This window comes from Perna viridis, chromosome 10 (genome assembly GCF_037379345.1).
Source record: "Perna viridis isolate PV_CMFRI_1.1 ecotype Kerala chromosome 10, ASM3737934v1, whole genome shotgun sequence".
Taxonomy (NCBI): Eukaryota; Metazoa; Mollusca; class Bivalvia; order Mytilida; family Mytilidae; genus Perna; species Perna viridis.
In genome coordinates this window covers 450,454-470,753 of record NC_142454.1, presented here as the reverse complement: position 1 = coordinate 470,753, position 20,300 = coordinate 450,454, and the positions used below count along the sequence as shown (strand labels likewise).

Genomic DNA, 20,300 nt, shown 5'->3' with positions numbered 1-20,300 from the left:
CCTTAGCTGTTTGTTTTCTTGCCTTGAACCATACTTCAAGAATATAGCTCTTCTTACATATTGAAATAGAACTAGCGATAAAAACCATGCATTGACTTAAAATAAAAACAATATACAGATGAAAATTGAATTCAATTCATGCAGAGTTTGTATTTTTATTGATAAAACCCTTCAGTACCAGTTAACAGGGTTCCAAACCACAAAGGAAGATTAGTATTGATTTTGTGAGTAATGGCCCCAATCATTTTGGAATTAGGGGACAAAAGTAAATATTCCACAGAATTTAATTATTTCAGTGAAAGGTACGGAAATTTATGATATTGTTCCACAAAGATGAGGCCTGGATTGATTTTCGGGGATTGAGTCTTTAGGAATGAGGGACTAAGTAGGAGATAGAAACAAAATATTTATCTAATGACCACAAGGTACCATACCCTTGAAAGAAGGTTGGGATCTGAACAGATCACAATTCGACAGAAACCAACATTTTTCTTTTGTCTATACAGTAAAGGGAATCAATCTCTTTGGTATCATACTACAAGGTGCCATACTCCCAATGGAAGGTTTAGATTTTAGAGGTTGTGACTTGAACCATTAGGGAGTAAAGGGCCAGCTTCGTTCTGGACAAAGTCTTTTCCTGTGTCAAATTTTCAATAAATTTCGTGCTTGTCAGCTCAAGTAGTGTATCCATCCCAACCAGGGGCGTAGCTGCCTATACGCAGTTGCGTACTTTCGGAAAAAGTAACAAAAATAAAAACACGCATTTTAAAGATGAAATAAAGGTTTTATGTACTTTCTTTCAACTGTCAAGTTTTCAAACAGTGTTTCCAATATAAAATAGAATTGTTTACAAAGCAAAATTTTCTGTATGAAATTAGGAAAACAGAAGTTTAAGCAGAAGCAGGTTAGATTTGTCCTGCCCTTAATCCATCCATCTGTGTATTGTAAGGTTCCTGAACTGTGATGTCATCAAGGGTTTCCTAAACTCCCTCCACTTCCTGACCTTCACATTGATGGCATTTCATTGTTTGTTATTGTTATTTGTTAATGATGATAGTTTACAGAGAATAAACGTCATGTAAATATCATGAGGATATCATGTGATTATCATGTGATTGGTGATACAGGTATTCTGTGTATATTATACAGCATCATCTGAATGGATCATCTTGAGCGACCCCCCTCAAGACACCTTGCCGTAATTTTGCGTACAAATAAAACAGGCCTAGCTACGCCCCTGCCAACTGTCCAGGGTTTGTCATCTGTGCCTTGTGATGCATTTTATTATTCCTATTCAATATGCTATTTTAACCATTCTTACATGACTACAAATATTGTGTTGTTGCCATTGTCTTTAGTTATGTGTAATTGAGTAATTGTGGTCTTGATAAAGTTTTAGCAGGAGGTTTCATACCACAAAAGATAAGTACAGATTAAATCAAAACAATTACAGTGGAAAATAAATAATTAAATTGAATAGGAAAGCTTTTCCTACTGACAATTTGTTGAGCAGAAGTTAAATTTGATCCAGCTTGTACGTAAAGTATTCAGCCAATCAATAGACATCAGAGCATGTGAACATAGCAAATAATACCTCCATGTTCATTTAAACAAAATGGATATCTGCAAAATCAATATATACTTTGAAAATCCAAAAGTACAACTGTACTTGCGGTACCAATTTTCGTGATTTTCCTATGAAGGCCAAACCACGAAATTTGGTTCCCAATGAAAAGGAAATTTGCTTTGATTTTTTTACTGAAAATCTCAAAACCACGAAATTGTGTTTCTTCCCTAATTCAAGAATTAAGGTTCTGCTTAAGTCAATATTTAGGACATTCCTTAATGAAATGTTTTCATGCATAGTTTTAATAATACATTAAATTAAACACTGAAATATTGCTAAATACATCTTTATATGTATATAACACACAAGCACAAGTCATACTTGGGAACGAATGTTTTGTAACTTCTATATAACATTAACAACAGAAATGTAAACAACATACTTTAGAATAAATCTACAGGAGTCAAAAACAAGATTTGAAGTCTGAAATTCATATAGTTCTGTTCCTAAATGTATAATGCAGTGCAAGCAGGCATTAATTTTCTTGAAAAAATTGCAATTTCTTTCAATTTAGATGAATTGAGATATTTTATACCATGATACAGCTAAATACTAACACCAATAAACATGAAATATTAGTTTTTGTTCAGATCTAGCAATTGCTAGCTTGCACTGCATTACTCATTTAGGAACAGAACTATATGAATTTCAGACGTCAAAATTTGTTTTTAACAGCTGTAGATTTATTTTAAAGTATGTTGTTTACGTTTTTGTTGTTAATGTTATATAGACGTTATAGAACATGTGTTCATAAGTTTGGCTTGTGCTTGTGTGTCATATACATATAAAGATGCATTTAGTAATGTTTCAGTGTTTAATTTAATGTATTATTAAGACTATGAACATTTCACTAAGGAATGTCCTTGATATTGACTTAAGCTGAATCTTAAGTACTTCACAGTATTTGTTGGAATGAAAACAAAAAATTAGGCTCACACTATTTCATTATCATATGGTCTCTCTATAGGTGACAGAAAAACCACTAGTTATCAGCCACTTGTAACCAGACATGTCCAACTGGGATAACATGTTTGTCTGAGGCTTCTGTAGGCTAGCACATGTATGAAATGTCAGCCACAGGACATAAAACTATTATCAATTACCTTAAAAAAATATACTTATGGTTCCTTTCAAGTGTGTCTTGTAGTGACTTTAATTTATAAGCATTGAACAAATCTTAAACTGAAAATGCAAGTTTATTTACCTAAGCTATTCTTTTACCTGAACACTTCAATTTTGAAGATAGCAGTAATAGGAAACCTTCCTACATGACAACTGATAAATGGTTCAATTAAAAGTTTACATGTATATGATGGCTGAATATGATAAAATTCTTCATTACACAGTAGAAAGCAAATGTCTATAAATGTAGTTCAACAGTTGTTCCTTTTGTTTGGTTGCTATGTCAACTTAGTTACTTCCCTTGTTTAAATTATTTCCTTGGTTACCAATATTTATCTCTAACAATATACAATGTATGTATATTATTTCAACTTGTCAAGGATTAAAATTGTATCAATCAACTTTTCTCAGGAGGAGATGAAAAATGCTAACGATGAACAAAACAAAAATAAGATTGCAAGTCTTAAACTCATTTGAAACCATTTTTAACTATGAACTGGTTGTCAAGACAAAATTCAAAACTATTGACCAAACTTTACTACAAACGTGATGACTTTTCATTCAGAATTATCAACTTTCCTATCATCTGTGGCAACATCCCTTCAGCACATGTGTATGGAGTGTTCATATCACAGCTCATACATTATGCCAGAGCTTGCCGAAACTATGTAGCCTTTTTGTATCACACTAGAATTCTAACAAATAGGCTTCTGGGACAAGGTTATGTTGCTACAAGATTGAAGTCATCACTACAGAAGTTTTATGGTTGTCATCATGAACTCGTGGATTGCTACAGTGTATCCATCTGCACCATGAAAACTGATTTGTTCAACGTGTCATAGTTTTCATTTCGTCTATCCTGGACTTGACTTTTTATGAGTTACTCGGCGGGTGTTTCTAAAAAAGCAGAGAACGCTTACCCTACCGGTGCACCTGGTCCATGCTTCCAGTTTTTAGTGGAGTCCGAGTTGCTCATTTGCTTTTGTTACTTTGTATGATTTTAGTTACTTTATGTTCTTTGTTGTGTATGTCTGTTTTCCATGTCTGGTTTTTGTCCCTGGATTACATTCTTTTGATTGCCACTATAATCTTGGTTCCCTTGATTACTCTTTCAAAAGGTTGACAATGAAGAATTCTACAGAACCCATCTGAAGTGTACTCCACCATGGCTTTTTGATAGATCCATTATACTCAATCAGGATGTAACTGATTTACACTTAATTAATGGTAGGCACAAGCGTCTGTCTTTGATAATTGTGAGGAAGTGCATATCAGCCTGATTTTTTGTCAGGAGAAATGATAAAGATATAGTCCCCACAAAAATCTGTAATTTAGATTGTAAATCTGTATATTAATGGTTTAAAATGTTTTCTCTACTGAAAATAAAAAAAAAGTGATTTTTCTCCTTTATTTGACCGAATCAAGTTTTGGATGGGAAACATTTTCACCAATTTGTATTCAAAGTAAATACTAGGATAATAAGTATGAATGTAGCTTCCCTTTTAAATATCCCTTAAAGATCTGAAATTAAAATTATACCCTCATATTACCTGTAAATGCAAATTGGGTTTACTTTGTTGGTGTAAAATTGGGAGATTTTAGGAAAAATTTTTGGCATTTCTGTTAGTTAATAGTGCACTAAGTAAGTACTTTAAGCCCATGTTAACTCATTGCTGATTTTTTTGTGTGTTTCTGACAGGCTGCTTAAATAGGCAAAAATGAACACCACATGAAAATTACCCACAATACAACACTTATAACATTGACTTGGTATCACAGATGGCTTTATTCAACTGAATAAATTAGACATGTGAGCAATATATACAGATGATATAATACTGTAACAGGGTCACAGCCAATAAAGTCAAATACTAAAAAGTCTGCAAAACAGTGTTAAAGTTGATTGAGGTGGACTGTAGAAGGTTGAAAAAGTCAAATATATAGTGTGATACAGAAGACTTCTCTGTAAAGTTGGCTAACGTAGGATCACAGATACTATTATAAAATTGTGCAAGAATTTTTTTGCAACTAAACATGTACACACTAATCCTATTTTCCCCCCACTTTCATGATCAAATTTATTAGACCTATAGAAAACCTTTCAAGAAAGTGATAAAAGTAAATATATAGTAATTAAAAATATTCCGGTTGTGGGAACTGCACAAAATGCAGATCACATGCATGTTATCAAAATAACCACATCTTTGCCAGGTCAGTTTCATAGTTTGCAATCATAGTTATATATATAATAGATGTGTGATCTGGAAAAACTATAAATGATTGGACAAAACTGACAATATTTTAGATGTATGTACGAAAAGTATAAAATCTATATAAACAATAAATAAGGTTGTCTCAATTGACAAATGAGATAAACAGCTGTCATAGACTCTTCAAGACAGGGTATTGTTTGGAAGTGTCTCCTCATCAAAAATTAATTCTATCAAGTCAAACCTTAAAAATCAACATATTTGAGGGTTAACAATAGATTATAAACACAACTTTGAGCACTAACAATTGGAATCATTTAAACTCTATAAAATTACAATGTCATAAATTACAACACATCACTGTAGCTTCTGGACATGGCAAACTAATACATTGTACATATATGTATAAAATCATACGCTATAAAATGGACGGAAAAATTATAAACATACAATTTAAATATAAAAATATCAAAAACAATATAATTTATAAGTTTAAGGAAGAAAAACATATTTATAACCAACAGAGAAAGTTCTTCTGAGATTCTTTGAAATTGTTTTCTTACATAAAAAAGTCATGGGTTTCCAATATACATATCACTAATTGAGTAAACTATTATCATTGATATAAAAAAAAACAACAATTGACATCCATCCATCCACCCATCCATTCAGGGTTTTATGTCATCTATGCAATACTATGCTAATTAGTGGTTGTAGACATTTTACTGCCCTCTTCCAATGATTTACAGGATGACAGTCGCTCCCTTGTCCGTGCAAGTTCAGCTTTGATACCCTCATTCTCATCATCATCATCATACTGGAATTCACTAAGTTCTTTCTTCATTTTAGCTGCTTCTTCCTCTTCTAGTTTGTCCTTTTCTCTTTGTTCTTTCTCTCGCCTCTCACGTTTGGAGTCAATAACTAATTTGGCACAGGTTTCTAGAGGAGCATTTTCTACAAATTCACTTCCTGTAAAGAGATGTTTAATATGCAATTCCTGGTAGTCAAAATGCTTTAATTTTCCAACAAATGATATTAAAGCTAGCATAATACATTTACTCATTTAACAATTAATTGCACCATGAACGGCAACATATGCTTTGCAGGGTAAAACAATATTTTTTATCATCAGCGTACTAAAAGGGAGCTGTGAGATCTGCATCTTGAATATTCCCTATTATAACATCCACTGATATATCCCTAATTCTGCTTAATACGATGTTGATATAAAGACAGCAGCCATTATTGGTTAGAATGGATGTACTTGTATCTTATAAAACTAATTTAACCCCACCACAGAATTCATGTGCCTGTCCACAGTCAGGAGATGTTTGTCATTGATATTTCTTTGTGTTATTACAATACTTTTTAGTTTGACTTTGAAGAATTGTCATCGTTCAGTTATACCATAGATTTTATTACTTTGTAGTTTGGGCCTTCCAGAGCTTATTTAAAGATGTGTTTACACTTATTGATAACCTTTTGGTGATCTCTGAAAGTATTCACTATTTTGTATTGATGATGCATTTGTTACGTTTCACCATATCCGTTCCTATTCTACTCTTAAAATTATACTACATGCCAAATTTGAAATCAGTCAGATCAGCAGAAGGTAATTGAGTCACATTTGGATAAAGAGATGGAATGACAGAATGACTGAAAAGGGGGTTCCAATATACCACATACTTATATATATTGGGTTGTTGTAGTATAATAACATGAATTTGCATGTGCTGTCGTGACAGATATACCCCACTAATACAGTAAGTTGATGGAACAACAAAATCACTTATGAGGTGATGTTCTCTGAAGTCCATATAGTGAAAAATGCCAAAGTCTCATGAAACAGGAAGTTGATACCTGACAGCCCTGAAAACTGCATACAACATACGCCCCATCTATGTAAAGCCACACACTAAATTTGAAATCAATCCATCAATTGGGAACGAAGATAAATGTGTTGAAATTTGGACAGACGGAGTGAAGGATAAAGTGATTCCAATATACCACCTGCTGGTTGAAAGGGGGTTTTTATATCTCTACCTCTGCAGTAAGCATATCAAAGCAATTTTGAAAGAATGAAAATGTAAAGTCACATAATATCATATCTTTATATTCATTTACAACTTTAGTCTGGACAAATTCCTGTTCCAAATAATGATCATTTACCATTTGACACACGTATTTAAAATATTTAAAATTACACTTCCCAATATTAAGCAACTAAACATCTACATTGTACTAAGAAAAGTGTTGTCTATTTACTTCTACAGAAACTATATTAACTCATGCAAACTCTATAATAAACAAACAAAAGGCATTGAAAGGTGTTTATCCAGGTCTGTCAAGTCTATAGTTAACATACATCTCACTTTTATTGCAGATCATGAACATTTATTTATTGGCAATTTTCACATTATTCCTTTGTTCTAACTGCAAGATTTAATATATATATTCACTCTGATCCATACGGCCACGTTAGTCTCACTCTGATCCATATGGCCGTGTTAGTCTCACTCTGATTCTTTATGTCCTTAGTTCAATTATAATGTCTTTATATAAATTATCTATATTTCTGTCACACAGAAAAATAAATTCCATATTTATACAATTTTATGTATGTGACTAATGTACAAATAATCTGATTACAATTTCTTTTCTTCTGTTGCATATTCTATTAATTACCTTACAAAATTTTGATCAAAGTTGGATGCAGTGTCACCATAACTTGACAGACCCAAAGTTTATGGTAAATCAAATACATGCGCAGTGGTTAAAGTATATGGAAAGAAAAATAGAGTCTATAAATCATTTTGGTAGGGGGGAGGTCAAATACATAGGGAGGATGTAAAGTGTCTACACACTGAAGGTACATACGTGTAAAGGCTCCTTTCTTACTTGGTTTACCAACTGGTGTTAAAATCATACAGGTTAGTCATGTGATGGTCATGTGATGGTGAATAATGCTTAGGATCATGTGTTATACATAGGTAAATTATGTGAAAAAAGAAAAAAATGCTTTGTGAAAGCATAAACTTAAAATCAAGTGATGGCTTTAGGGAAAATTGATCCATAAAACATTATTTCTAAAAAAAGCTCTGTAAATTTGTTTTTGTTTTAAAGTGCTAATTCAAATTCCCAAAATTAAGAGGAAATGTTTTAAATAAAAGAATGGAATTTGTTATTACCTATGAGTTTCCTGGCTTCTACACCATCTATAATAGGGTTAAGCCAGGTAGACTGTCGCATGTTGGGTAGACCAGCGGCTTTTGGAGTATAGATATACCATACAAGTTCCATAACATCATTCTTACGCAAACCTTTTCTTGATGAGGCTTGACCTAGATAACAATTATAAAATGTTGATAAAGCTGGACTTAAATAATAATTACAAAATATTGACAAAGCTAGACCTAGTTGATAATTGTAAAATACTGACAAGGCTTGACCTTGAAAATTATTACAAATATTGATGAGGTTTGACCTAGATAATAATTATAAAATACCTTCATTAGTTTTGTCTAAGAAATAGAACAAATCAAAAACGTTTGAGCATTCATAAAATATTCTAAAAACTGTCACAAAGTAACAAGAGAGAATTTCTGACAGGAATAAAGCTATAAGCCCAGATTTCTTTTTAAATTGCTGGGGCTTATTTAAAAGAATCTTTGGAGTTATTACAAATTTTCACTCTGTAGACGAAGCAATGACTTACAGGTCAATCCTGTCTATAAGTGTCACCCAAAGTAACGAAAAATTCGGTGATTTAAAACTAGGTTCAATTTACATAAATTATATTACCATAATGGGAGAAAAAGAAGCTAACATTGTAAGACAGTCTATTGCTAAACAAGTCGATTATGGTAAGTATGAACGTACTTATCTATACAATGGAAGATAAATCTGTTTAGATAAGAGAAAATATGTTACAATTAATACCATTTCTATTTGCAATATTCTTTAAAAATATTTTTAATTCTGCTTAAAACAAAATTTCAGACTTTCAACTCTACCTTGGAACACCACATCAACTGCCTCATCTATCTCTGACTGTGAAGGGTAAAGGTCACATTCCCGGAAAAATTGATCCAATTCTTCAAACTCCATCTCTCCAGCAAAAGCTTTCTTTTCAAATACACTTTCATATCCTACAAAATATGGTAACAAATACATGCTGACCGTGTATAGATTTTATTACTGACTCGATGTAATCCTTAAATCTTGCCCCTGTTATGCCTGCACAGTTCAAAAGAAGTCCTATATTTTGATCACTATAATTAATAATTCCAGAGATATCATCTTAACATATTGAACAATCTGTTAAGTTGATGTTTGAAGTGAAAATATTGTAGAAATCTGTACAAACTTACTCCTCCTAGCCTCCATATAGTCATTCATGAACTCAATAGTGAATGGAGTCTTAGCTCTATCAACACCATGTCGCTGCTGACATCTCTTCAAGGAGTTCTTATAGTCTTTTACCATTTTTGGCCAGGTAGAACCATACCAAATAGCCTGAAAGAGATATAATACATTTAGTCAGGACAAGTTGAGCCATACCTAATAGCCAGAAAGAGATACAATACATTTAGCCAGGCCATGTTGAGCCATACCTAATAGCCAGAAAGAGATACAATACATTTAGTCAGGCCATGTTGAGCAATACCAAACTGCCAGAAAGAGATACAATACATTTAGTCAGGCCATGTTGAGCCATACCAAATAGACTGAAAGAGATACAATACATTTAGTCAGGCCATGTTGAGCCATACCAAACAGCCAGAAAGAGATACAATACATTTAGTCAGGCCATGTTGAGCCATACCAAATAGCCAGAAAGAGATACAATACATTTAGTCAGGGCATGTTGAGCCATACCAAATAGCCAGAAAGAGATACAATACATTTAGTCAGGCCAAGTTGAGCCATACCAAATAGCCAGAAAGAGATATAATACATTTAGTCAGGCCAAGTTGAGCCATACCAAATAGCCTGAAAGAGATATAATACATTTAGTCGCTAAGAAAAAGAAGAGGTTTTAGCTTTCATTATGATTTTTCTTTTTTCAACAACCATGTGATCAATGACCTAGGATCTGCAAATAATAAGAAAGTTCATGGATGAAAAATCAACAACATCAATGCTCAACTTCCTATGCCATAAAAATCAACAACATCAACGCTCAACTTCCTATGCCATAAACATCAACAACATCAACGCTCAACTTCCTATGCCATAAACATCAACAACACCAACGCTCAACTTCCTATGCCATAAACATCAACAACATCAATGCTCAACTTCCTATGCCATAAAAATCAACAACATCAACGCTCAACTTCCTATGCCATAAACATCAACAACATCAACGCTCAACTTCCTATGCCATAAACATCAACAACACCAACGCTCAACTTCCTATGCCATAAACATCAACAACACCAACGCTCAACTTCCTATGCCATAAACATCAACAACATCAACGCTCAACTTCCTATGCCATAAACATGTTTTTAAGATGTTGACTAGTCTATTTAAGAATAACAAGAATTTCAAAAGGTTGTGAAATCTTCCAAGATCATTAATGCTAAAACAATTTACGAAGAAAAAGTGCTCATTTTTGAGATATTTGAAATTTTGGCAAGAAAAGGATTTCTCTTGATTTTTGATAGGTTTTGTCTTAGTAGGTTTTATCTATTGAAACCACTGAAGAAATAATAATGATTTCATAAAAAAAACTTCCAAAATAAAATTTTAAGGTGTGTTTAATGAAATTATGAAAAGTGGGGGTCACTGGGCAAAAAATATTAATGCTATGAAATGGATAAAGCCAAAACAGTCCGAAAATCTGACAAAATTGGCTGAACATCCTAAAGAACACTGATATTTGTCCTGATTTAAAAGTACTTGAGAAATTATTTGGTATTATACAATACACTCCACTAAAAATTGTATATACCTGATAATCATCAGTCACTCATAACAGAAAAAAAAGATTACCTATCTATTACATGTTAAGACTTGTTCTTAAATTTGCATAACATAATGTCATAACCCAAAAAATATCCTCTAATCTGCATAAACATATTTCAATATTTACTCAAATATGAACCTTTATGTATAAACCAACAGTACATCATTAGTGAAATATCAAAATGCTTGTCAGACAATTATTCTTTACAAGTATATTATATGATTTCTTTGCTGTACACTGAGGCATCCAATCATGCATTAAGTACTACTCCATCTAAAACTCGGGCAAAATATGTATAAGGTGTGGCACATGAAGAAAAAAACACAGAGATTTTATTGCATTAACCAAGTATGTATACCAGTTAACGTCTGGAAATAACCATCAAATTGTTTTGCCTTTTTAAGATATTGATAGGTCAAATTAAGTTGAAATGCACTATAAAAAAATGGCTGGAAAATTTTACCGCACTTTTTTTTTGTATAAGCAGTAAAAAAATATCAAAGTCACAGATGTTTCAGAATATATTTAAATAGCTTTTCAGTTGTTTTCTAGATGTATTGAATATATTAGAGACTAAAAAGACCAAATTGAGAATTCTAATGTGCCACCCATTGTCTGATTCTTACACAGAATGGTACTCAGAAAGAAATTCATATATCTTCAAAGATAAGCATTGGGTTCTCCTTTGATTGTAAATTCCTGTTTATCATGTAATTTCTTTGACAAATAGAATTAATGGAAATCTACTTTGGGTGAAAAACTATACTTTTCTCTGTAGTCGGTCAAATCTACATCTGACGAGGAAACGCCTTATGTTCTTCTGAATGGATGTTGCAGCATCATACAGCTCTTTCTTTGTTGGACCAGTATGTTTTGGATGATAGATTCTGAAACAGTAAACTACTTTATGTAACTTTTGTACTGGTACTATACAGTGTTTATCAAACAATCCTATTTTAACCATATGTTTTAAAATATTATAAAGATACATTGTATTTCTAAGTACATATTTTTGTGTTATATTTCCAGGTATCGGTAGTCCAATACCATTGGTTGATTTTACTTTGAGTTCTTTCCATTTTATTTGTTTGACAATCAATAATTTTCTACATGAGGTCCATTCTGTAATAATAATACTTACTGATATATTTCTACATGAGGTCCGATCTGTGATAATTTAGCAGCTTCGGTCTGTTGGTTTAGTTGGTTTCTGTAGAAGTAGCATTAGTATTGTTATATAGCAATATTAGTTATCAACGTTTCATTACCCCAGCATTAAAGCATTACAGTAAAATACAAAACAAGAAATCAGTACATGTACTACCAGTATTATAAAATAAGGCATTAATGGAACATTAAGTGATACACATAATGGTAAAAAAAAGGTGCATGACAATCTTTTCAAAATGGCCTTACTTAAAAACAACATTTTTGATTTTGTTGAAAACTGAACTTAATCTTATTTGATGGTACTAAACTGTACAAAATTTAAAAAAAAATCATTGATCCATTTCAAGTTATCATCTGAAAACCCTCCAGGGTGAACAGACAGACAGACATACAATTTTTCAGAGTATCACATAATACCTTGCCACTTCGTGTGGTGGGTACTTTAAAAAAGAATTCACAGCCTTTTTATAACAGAGTACTGTAAACAAAGTTTCGTGGATACTTATTTTCATGTTTCAGGATATCAGTTGGATTTTGTAACTTTATTTTCACGACAGTTTAGCTATTTAACACTATGTCTGACATTCATTCCTTAAGGAAGGGACTTATTTGCGATTATTTATTAGATTTTTTTCTTGATTGCGAAATTAATGAAAATAAATCATATGTGAAAAAAGTTGTTTTACATTGTTTTGAATGGATGGACTTTGATTAAGTTTTATGACTTAACCCTAGTCATTCACAACAAGAAACATTGTAAGTTCAGATAAAATGAAAAAAAAATATGGATAGTAATATAAATCATATAATCAAAAAATGAATTGCAACATTTTGATGATTAAATAATAATATTTTGTTAATACAACCTGTTAACACATGTTATTTGTTAACACATATGTGTCTTCTCTGAAAAAGTTAAAAACTTCAGTGTGGGTAACAAATTTTCCACATATAATGTCCTAATGATAGCACATAATGCTGGAAATATGGCTAAGTTAAACATGCTAAAATTTTAGGAAAAAATACCATAACTTCTCCATAATATAAGGTGCACATCTTCAATATGTTTATAATAACTGTGCAAAGTTTGCATAAAATAACTAAAATAATTTTTGAGTTACAGATTAAACAAAGTATGTATCCTTAAGCATGAAGGATGGACAGACAGATGAGCAGATTGAAAGATGGACAGACCTATTTTTACCATGGGTGATGCAGGTAAAAATAAAGAAACACAAACAGAATATTGCCTCAACCAAACACTGAGTTAACTGCACAAAAACACACCATAAACACATTAAAACAACAGTACATGCATTCCAAAAAAGTTAATACACTGTATCATATAACCATGGAATGAATTAATGTTTATGTTTAAAGACCCCTGTTATGGTTCAATATTGTTAAATATTATAAAGCCAGAAAAGCTGATATGTAGCCATCACTTTGTTTTCCTTTTTTCCTGTTTTATAAAGTAGAAAATAAAAACAAAAGAGATATATTTTGAAAATGTAACATATGGAAGAACACAAATAAACATTGTAAAAAATTAAAATGAATGGAATTGAAAAAAGAGGCTCCCAGGAGACTGAATCACTCACCTGGTTGAATTTTGCCTTTAAAAGGCAATAAATTTAACAAGAAGTTGTCTACCAATTTTGACTCAAAAAGACTTTCGTAGGACTTACCATAAGGATCATTTCAGAAAGTGAAAGTTTCTTTCTATCTATCACAGTTTTCAAGACAGTGGGTGAAAACTTAAAAAAAAAAAATAACACAAAAAAAACCCCGTTATTTTTCCCCTCTCAAGGGCAATAACTCTTACAAGGAGTCATCTCACAACTTTTATCCCTGAAAACTTTTGTAGTCCTAATAATAAGGATCATTTCAGCCATTGAAAGAATTTAGCTTAAACCTAACAGTTTTGGAGATATATGCGAAAAACATGGCATTATAAAACATTAATTTGACCACAGATAGATCTCATTATGCTGAACACTTTTATCCTAGTCATAATTTGACTAAACCTAAGGTTTTTGGAGATATAAGCGAAAAAATACTGTCTGACACCTATGTTCCATTTTTAGAAAGAGTAGCAATGTTTTTCGACAGATCAAAAATCCTCACATAAGTTCTATGCAGGATACCCCAAGGAACATTCATGCCAAGTTTGATTCCAATTAGTCAAGTAGTGTCAGAGGAGAAGATTTTTGAAAGAAATAACATTAAAAACAGCAAAAAAACGTCAAAAAAGGGCAATTATTCCAACATGACAATTCTATGCAGGATAGCTCAAAAAACATTCATACCAAGTTTGGTTTCAATTGGTTGAGCAGTGTCAGAGAAGAAGAGTTTTAAAAAATGTTAACAACAATGATGATAACCCGGTTGGCTAAAAAGTTATCTTCCTTTCAAAGATCAAAATGCAGTAATATTAAATACTGTGAAAGTACCTTACTTTGTGGATACCAATTTTCGTGGTTTAGGGAAGAAAAACTAGTTCGTGGATTACTTAATTCATCGTTTTGAGGTTTTCATTATACACATCAGTGAGATTCTCCTTTCCATTGGGAACCAAATTTCGTGGTTTGGCCTAGCCACAAAAACCATGAAAATTGGTACCCCATGAACAATAGTACTTTCACAGCACACTATAACAAAAAAAATGTCAATACATTAAAACATCTTAATCTCCTTCAAACCTAATAATGTTTTACTTTTCAAATGTTTTCGTACTTTAAGAGATTGATTCTAGAGTGCAGACCAGATTGCATTTTTCTAAGATATCTGATATACTCCTAATTGGTAATTTCGGTTTGTTTGATAACATACTTATTAGCCAATGCTTCCATTTTATTTTGTCGTTTATGAGCCTTTTCTGCCTGTACAATTTTAAGTTCTCTAGCCCACTCTAATGATTCCTTGGATACTGGTGGACGATTTAGTATAGCTTTTTTCCTAATAAGATGACCTCTGTACACTCTGTGGAAACAGAAAATAGCATCAATAAAATTTCAACAGGAGCATTTTAAAGAAAGACTTTTTTTGAAATTTATTACATCCATGATAGTGGATCTTGCCCTGTAAGACACTTGTTGTATTAACAATTTATGCCTCATCTATATAAAGTCACATTATGTGTCATACCATATATCAAATTACTAGCAGTCATGATTTTTGTGATGAAAATGATTGCTATCATTCCATGAAGTGAAACTGGCAAAGTCCAACAAAACAGGTATTCGATGCTGGACAGCAACCAAATTCACTTACAACACTTATACCATCCATATAAAGCCACAAACCACATTTACAATCAATCCATCCAGTAGGAGTTCTGAGGGATGGAATGGTGGACAGAGAAGGTGAATCCAATATACTACCCACTCCTTGAGTGGAGGAATAATTAGATATCATAAGCCTACTATCTACCTTTGTATTTCTACAGCTGCCTTTTGTTGGTCCTCCATCTTCTCTCTTTCATCTTTGATTAATTTTTTGTACATATTTCTGGCTACATATCCCCTGAAAATTCTGTAAATAATAAAAGAGACAATGCATATATTTTCAATAGGTATGTATGTAATCTCATTCTGTATGTGTTTTTTGTGTTTACCTGAGACAATATTGCAATATGTCTCCTACCATTGGTTAAAGAGGCAAAAAAACATTAAAAAAAAATTAAAACACTTTGTAGGGAGCAGCTGGATAATACTGCAGACTGAACCTGGAACAGTTGGGGCAAGTATGCACAGGCATTTGTTTCTTACATATAAACACACCATTCAAATTTGATATGGCATTTATTTTTTATGGCAATTAGACAAAAAGTTGAACCTTTTAGGCCCCTAATTTCTACATTGTTTCAGTCACTTCCTCCAAAATCAGAAAAATAATCTTGTTTATGGTCCATAATTCTTAATTTTGCTCTCAAGTCATTGCCTTAAAAATCAATCCCAGTCACCAAAGAAATCCATATATCTTCAATAGATAAGCAATGGGTTTTCTTTTTATTACATATTCTAGTAACTCACTGCACATAATTACTTTTTGATCTCTTATTTCTAATTGGTTTAAATTATACACCCCAAATAAATCCAAGCCTTTCTTTGGTGGTATGGCACCTTGTTCTACCATTTTAAAAAAAGATCCAATTTTTAAAATCAAGTTGCTGTCTAGATATCAGGAAAATGCTTGTTTCTGGTCCCTTTTTTGTTTTGGTCCCTCATCCCTAAATGACTCAAGTATTAACCTCCAAAATCAGTATAAGCTGTGAGATGTAGAATATTATGGAGCATTATCAAAGACATCCATAAGCTATTACCAGAGTTTTATTGTTAAATTCTATGAAATGCTTATTTTTGCCCTTAATTCCAAAAAAAGGTGGGGCCAAAACCCCCCAAAAATCATTACCAAACTTCCTACTGTTGTATGGAATCTTTTTATCAAATTTTATTAAGATCAACAAATATTCATATTATTGCATGAAAACCAAATATCTACAGAAGATGATGACATGGACAAAGATGACAGCACCATACCACTATACAATCACAAGTTTTTTGTGCTTGTGTGTTAAAGAACTTTAAAAAAAAGAAGAAGAAAATTCTAGAATGAACTGATGAAGTACTTATTAAAGGTAAAAATCAACATGGTATCAGGTCTTTCTTTTCTCTTTTAGTTTAGTGATGATGTTTTCAGCCATTGATTGTAGGCCTTCAATACATACTTAGAAACATCAATGACCCCTTATTTCATACTTCTATAATATATATACATCATATATGTTTGGGCAAAATGGAAGTAGCAAGAATGTCATGTCACTTCATTGTGTATATTTGAAAGCTATAGAAAAACTTCATGGTTCAGTCACATAACATAAATCTGTGAAAGTCTGTACAAACATGCATACAAATTCAGGCACATACCTTTGAATATCAACAGCAGCTTGAGCTTCTTTCTGTACTTTAAATGCTGCCTCTGTTTCATGCTGAAATATTAATAGAAATTTAACCACATGAGGTAAAAAAATAAGGTTTAATAATGAAGAAATATTTTGTTTATAGGAGAAAGATTGGTATGATATTCAAGGGACAGTTAATCAAGAAATTTTAATATCTTCTGATAAATCTAGAAAATAAGAAATCTCTTAGGCAAATAAAGTTCGCATAACCCCCACCAAAAATAAATATCCATAAACTGAAGTACCTCCTTGGTAAAACAATTGTTGTAAATGTTTCTAAAATCCCTTTGAACCTCTAAAGTAATATATATACTGAGAACAACGACTTTTCTAGAAATATCAATTTTTGTTGTTTTATGTGATTTGGTCAAACCAAAAATTTAATTCATAACAAAATATAAATTTAAATGGAAAACATAGTTGTTCAAATAAAATCAATGAATATGTAATTCTTTAGCCAAATTAATGATAACTGTTCCAATCTTTGATCCTTATTGACTTCTCTTTCACAAACTTATGACATTTGACCATGAAATTTGGTAGCCATAACAAAAATAGGCACCGTCACAATAGGTAAAAAAATATCAGTGTGTTGAAAGTCCATTTTCAATTTTGCTCAGAAAAGAATGACCTACTTGCAAGAACAGGTAAGTAAACCTTGGGATACAGTAAGATAAAACCTACTGGATCTTTAATATTATGATAATGAGCAATTGGTCTGCCAACATGAGCGATTGATTGATTTGACTTCCGTGACTTCATTGTAGTCCCAGACTTAAATCTATCCTGGTCCCCTGTACTACTGTCCATGGGCTCCTCAGTACCATTTAATCTCTGGGAACTCTCAGTTACCTCTGAAAACAAATTCAAAATGGGTATGATGTATTCAGCCTCTTCATGTTAATGAGACTGTATTATTTCCAAATTCCTTGAATAAAATGTTTGTTTACACTTCCATACAGTGATATTGTTAAGATGATTCTAGAACTGTCAATACGGCAACCATAAAGATGTTTTTTATCTCTCCTTATGATACTTGTATTGAAGGAAAACAAGAAATCTTTGCTTATTTTAATCCAGAAACTTAACTGAAGTAGTAAAATACAGATCTTTTTCGTGAAATGCCACATAGTTAGAAAGACTCATACTCATATAATGCATTATGAAAATATATTTTAACCATTACCATCATCAAAGACAACATGCTTAGTGCCATCACTTAAGGTTTCTATATGAGAACTATTTGGGTACATGGTTCTCTCATGTTGTATTCCAGGTCTCACTATAATAGAAATTTATAGTTTATAACATGGAGTAGGCATTGCTTATAAATAAGTGAGCTTCACCATTTCATTTTACCTTACAACTTGCTCCAGAAAAAACTTTTTAAGCATCATTATTTGTACATAATCTGGAAAAAAACAGTTCTCCATAGAAGTGGGAATATTTTATACATAATTCATGATATAAACAAATGAACATAAAAGATTTTAGACGCAATTTACCGCCATAAATTTAAAGAAGATAATAAATGCCTTTCCTATCTAAGAAAAGCTATGCCTTAATTTGGATAATACAATAAAACTCCATTTTTTCTGAGGCAGGTTAGATTATTGAACAGTAGAAATGAATAGTGAAGAAAAATATGGATGGAAATTTTTAAATTATATTCATTTCTTTTTATTACATATAAAAAAAAATATAAAAGACCTTAAGACTATCAGAAAAAAATGATTTTTACTGATTTATTTGTTTGGCTACAGAAAAAGTTGAATTTTCTCTTTAAGGGCAGTAAGTATTTTTTTACTTCTGGGACATGACTTTTTTTTCTTTGGTATATTGTGGAAACTTACTGGAAATTAAGGAACATGTAATAACTGTAGAGCTCACACTGCTTTGCTGTGCTCAATATGAAGTACAAAGTTCTCACTTGTTGTATTCACTAACAAAAACTGTGAGCATTGCCCACTAAATTGATACCCCCACTCCCCCATTTGCTAACCTCCAAAGTGATTTGGATTAACATAAAAAATAAGAAGTGCACAATGGGAATCTATACTGACGATATTGAGAAAGTTTCAATAAATGCCATTGCGAGGTGTAGCCACAGTAAGAAGAGGATAAGTGATGGGTCCCTGTGTCCCCAATATCAATGTGAAACATCCAATGTGATTTGAATCAAAATCTAAAATAGGAGGTGCACAATGGGATATGCAATAAAGATTGTGTGAAAATGTCATTCAATTACATTCAGAGCTGTATGAGGGGTAACAGACGAGAGCTGGCTACCCCTCTATATACAATTTCTGTATAAAGGAATAGCTCACAACCAACTAAATTATCTCTACTCACTTATAGTAGTATTCTGTCTAGAGGTCAGACCTGATACTGTCAGTGATGATGACAAGCCTCCCTCTAATCCCCAGTTACTTCCTGGAGGGGCTGATCTGATGCCATTGGCTCTCAGGTCAACAACTACAAAATATAGATATATCAGATAAAAATAAGAAGATTTTGTGTCATTTTGTTCTGAACTCATCATTAAACCAACATGACTGAAATATAATGAGAAGTCAATCCCCGACCTTGGACATATTATATTCTTGGTCTCTAACTATGGTCCCATTGTTTCAAGTGTTGATGTAAGTTTTCTGTAAGGATGTACTAAGACTATAGAAAATGTGGTACAGCAAAGATTATAATGGTCAATTCTAATTCTATTCTTAAATGTGAGAATATCCCACCCATAGTATATTGTATTTTTAATTTACACATGCTTGAAAATAAAAAATTGCAGTGTGTCAAGCTGTACTGGCCAAAAATGGTCAGAACCTTATCTTCTGTAACTATATAAGAGACATGATACCATCATCACTTGAATAATTGGAGTTCCCTTGAAACACTTTTTATATGATACTTTATCTGTGGCTTGTGTTTTATCATTACTAGCTGCTAAGGACACTGATAATTCAATATAAATCTACTGTATTTCACAAATCTACAGCACTTTGTACAAATACCTTACAATACACATTATCACAATACTGATCATACCATTTATGGTGAATATTATTTACATACAAAACAATAGCAGTAATACATGTATAACAGACATGGAGCTATCTACATATCTATTATGTTATATAGTACATGTATACTACTCATACATACCTGATATTCTGTCTATTGCTTTACATCCAAAAAAGAATAAATAATTTAACTCTACACTGAAGG

The 20,300-nt window shown here is 32.1% G+C and overlaps 1 protein-coding gene across 12 annotated transcripts in view; it reads right to left on the bottom strand.

Moving 5' to 3' along the window:
- Positions 1-4,516: 4,516 nt before the first annotated feature.
- Positions 4,517-20,300, bottom strand: part of LOC148604043 (uncharacterized) — a 62,248-nt gene continuing 46,464 nt past the window's right edge. For 10 of the 12 annotated variants that reach the window (XM_088550642.1, XM_088550648.1, XM_088550644.1 and 7 more), the window contains 13 exons: positions 19,419-19,541; positions 18,253-18,348; positions 17,751-17,920; positions 17,032-17,093; positions 15,536-15,637; positions 14,936-15,085; positions 12,075-12,143; positions 11,700-11,820; positions 9,330-9,474; positions 8,973-9,107; positions 8,148-8,300; positions 7,837-7,869; positions 4,517-5,928 (listed from right to left, as the gene is read on the bottom strand). In XM_088550642.1, coding sequence (XP_088406768.1) covers positions 5,660-5,928; positions 7,837-7,869; positions 8,148-8,300; positions 8,973-9,107; positions 9,330-9,474; positions 11,700-11,820; positions 12,075-12,143; positions 14,936-15,085; positions 15,536-15,637; positions 17,032-17,093; positions 17,751-17,920; positions 18,253-18,348; positions 19,419-19,541 — 1,628 coding nt within the window. In that variant the 3' untranslated portion in view covers positions 4,517-5,659. The other 2 variants (XM_088550647.1, XM_088550652.1) reach the window with 2 other exon arrangements.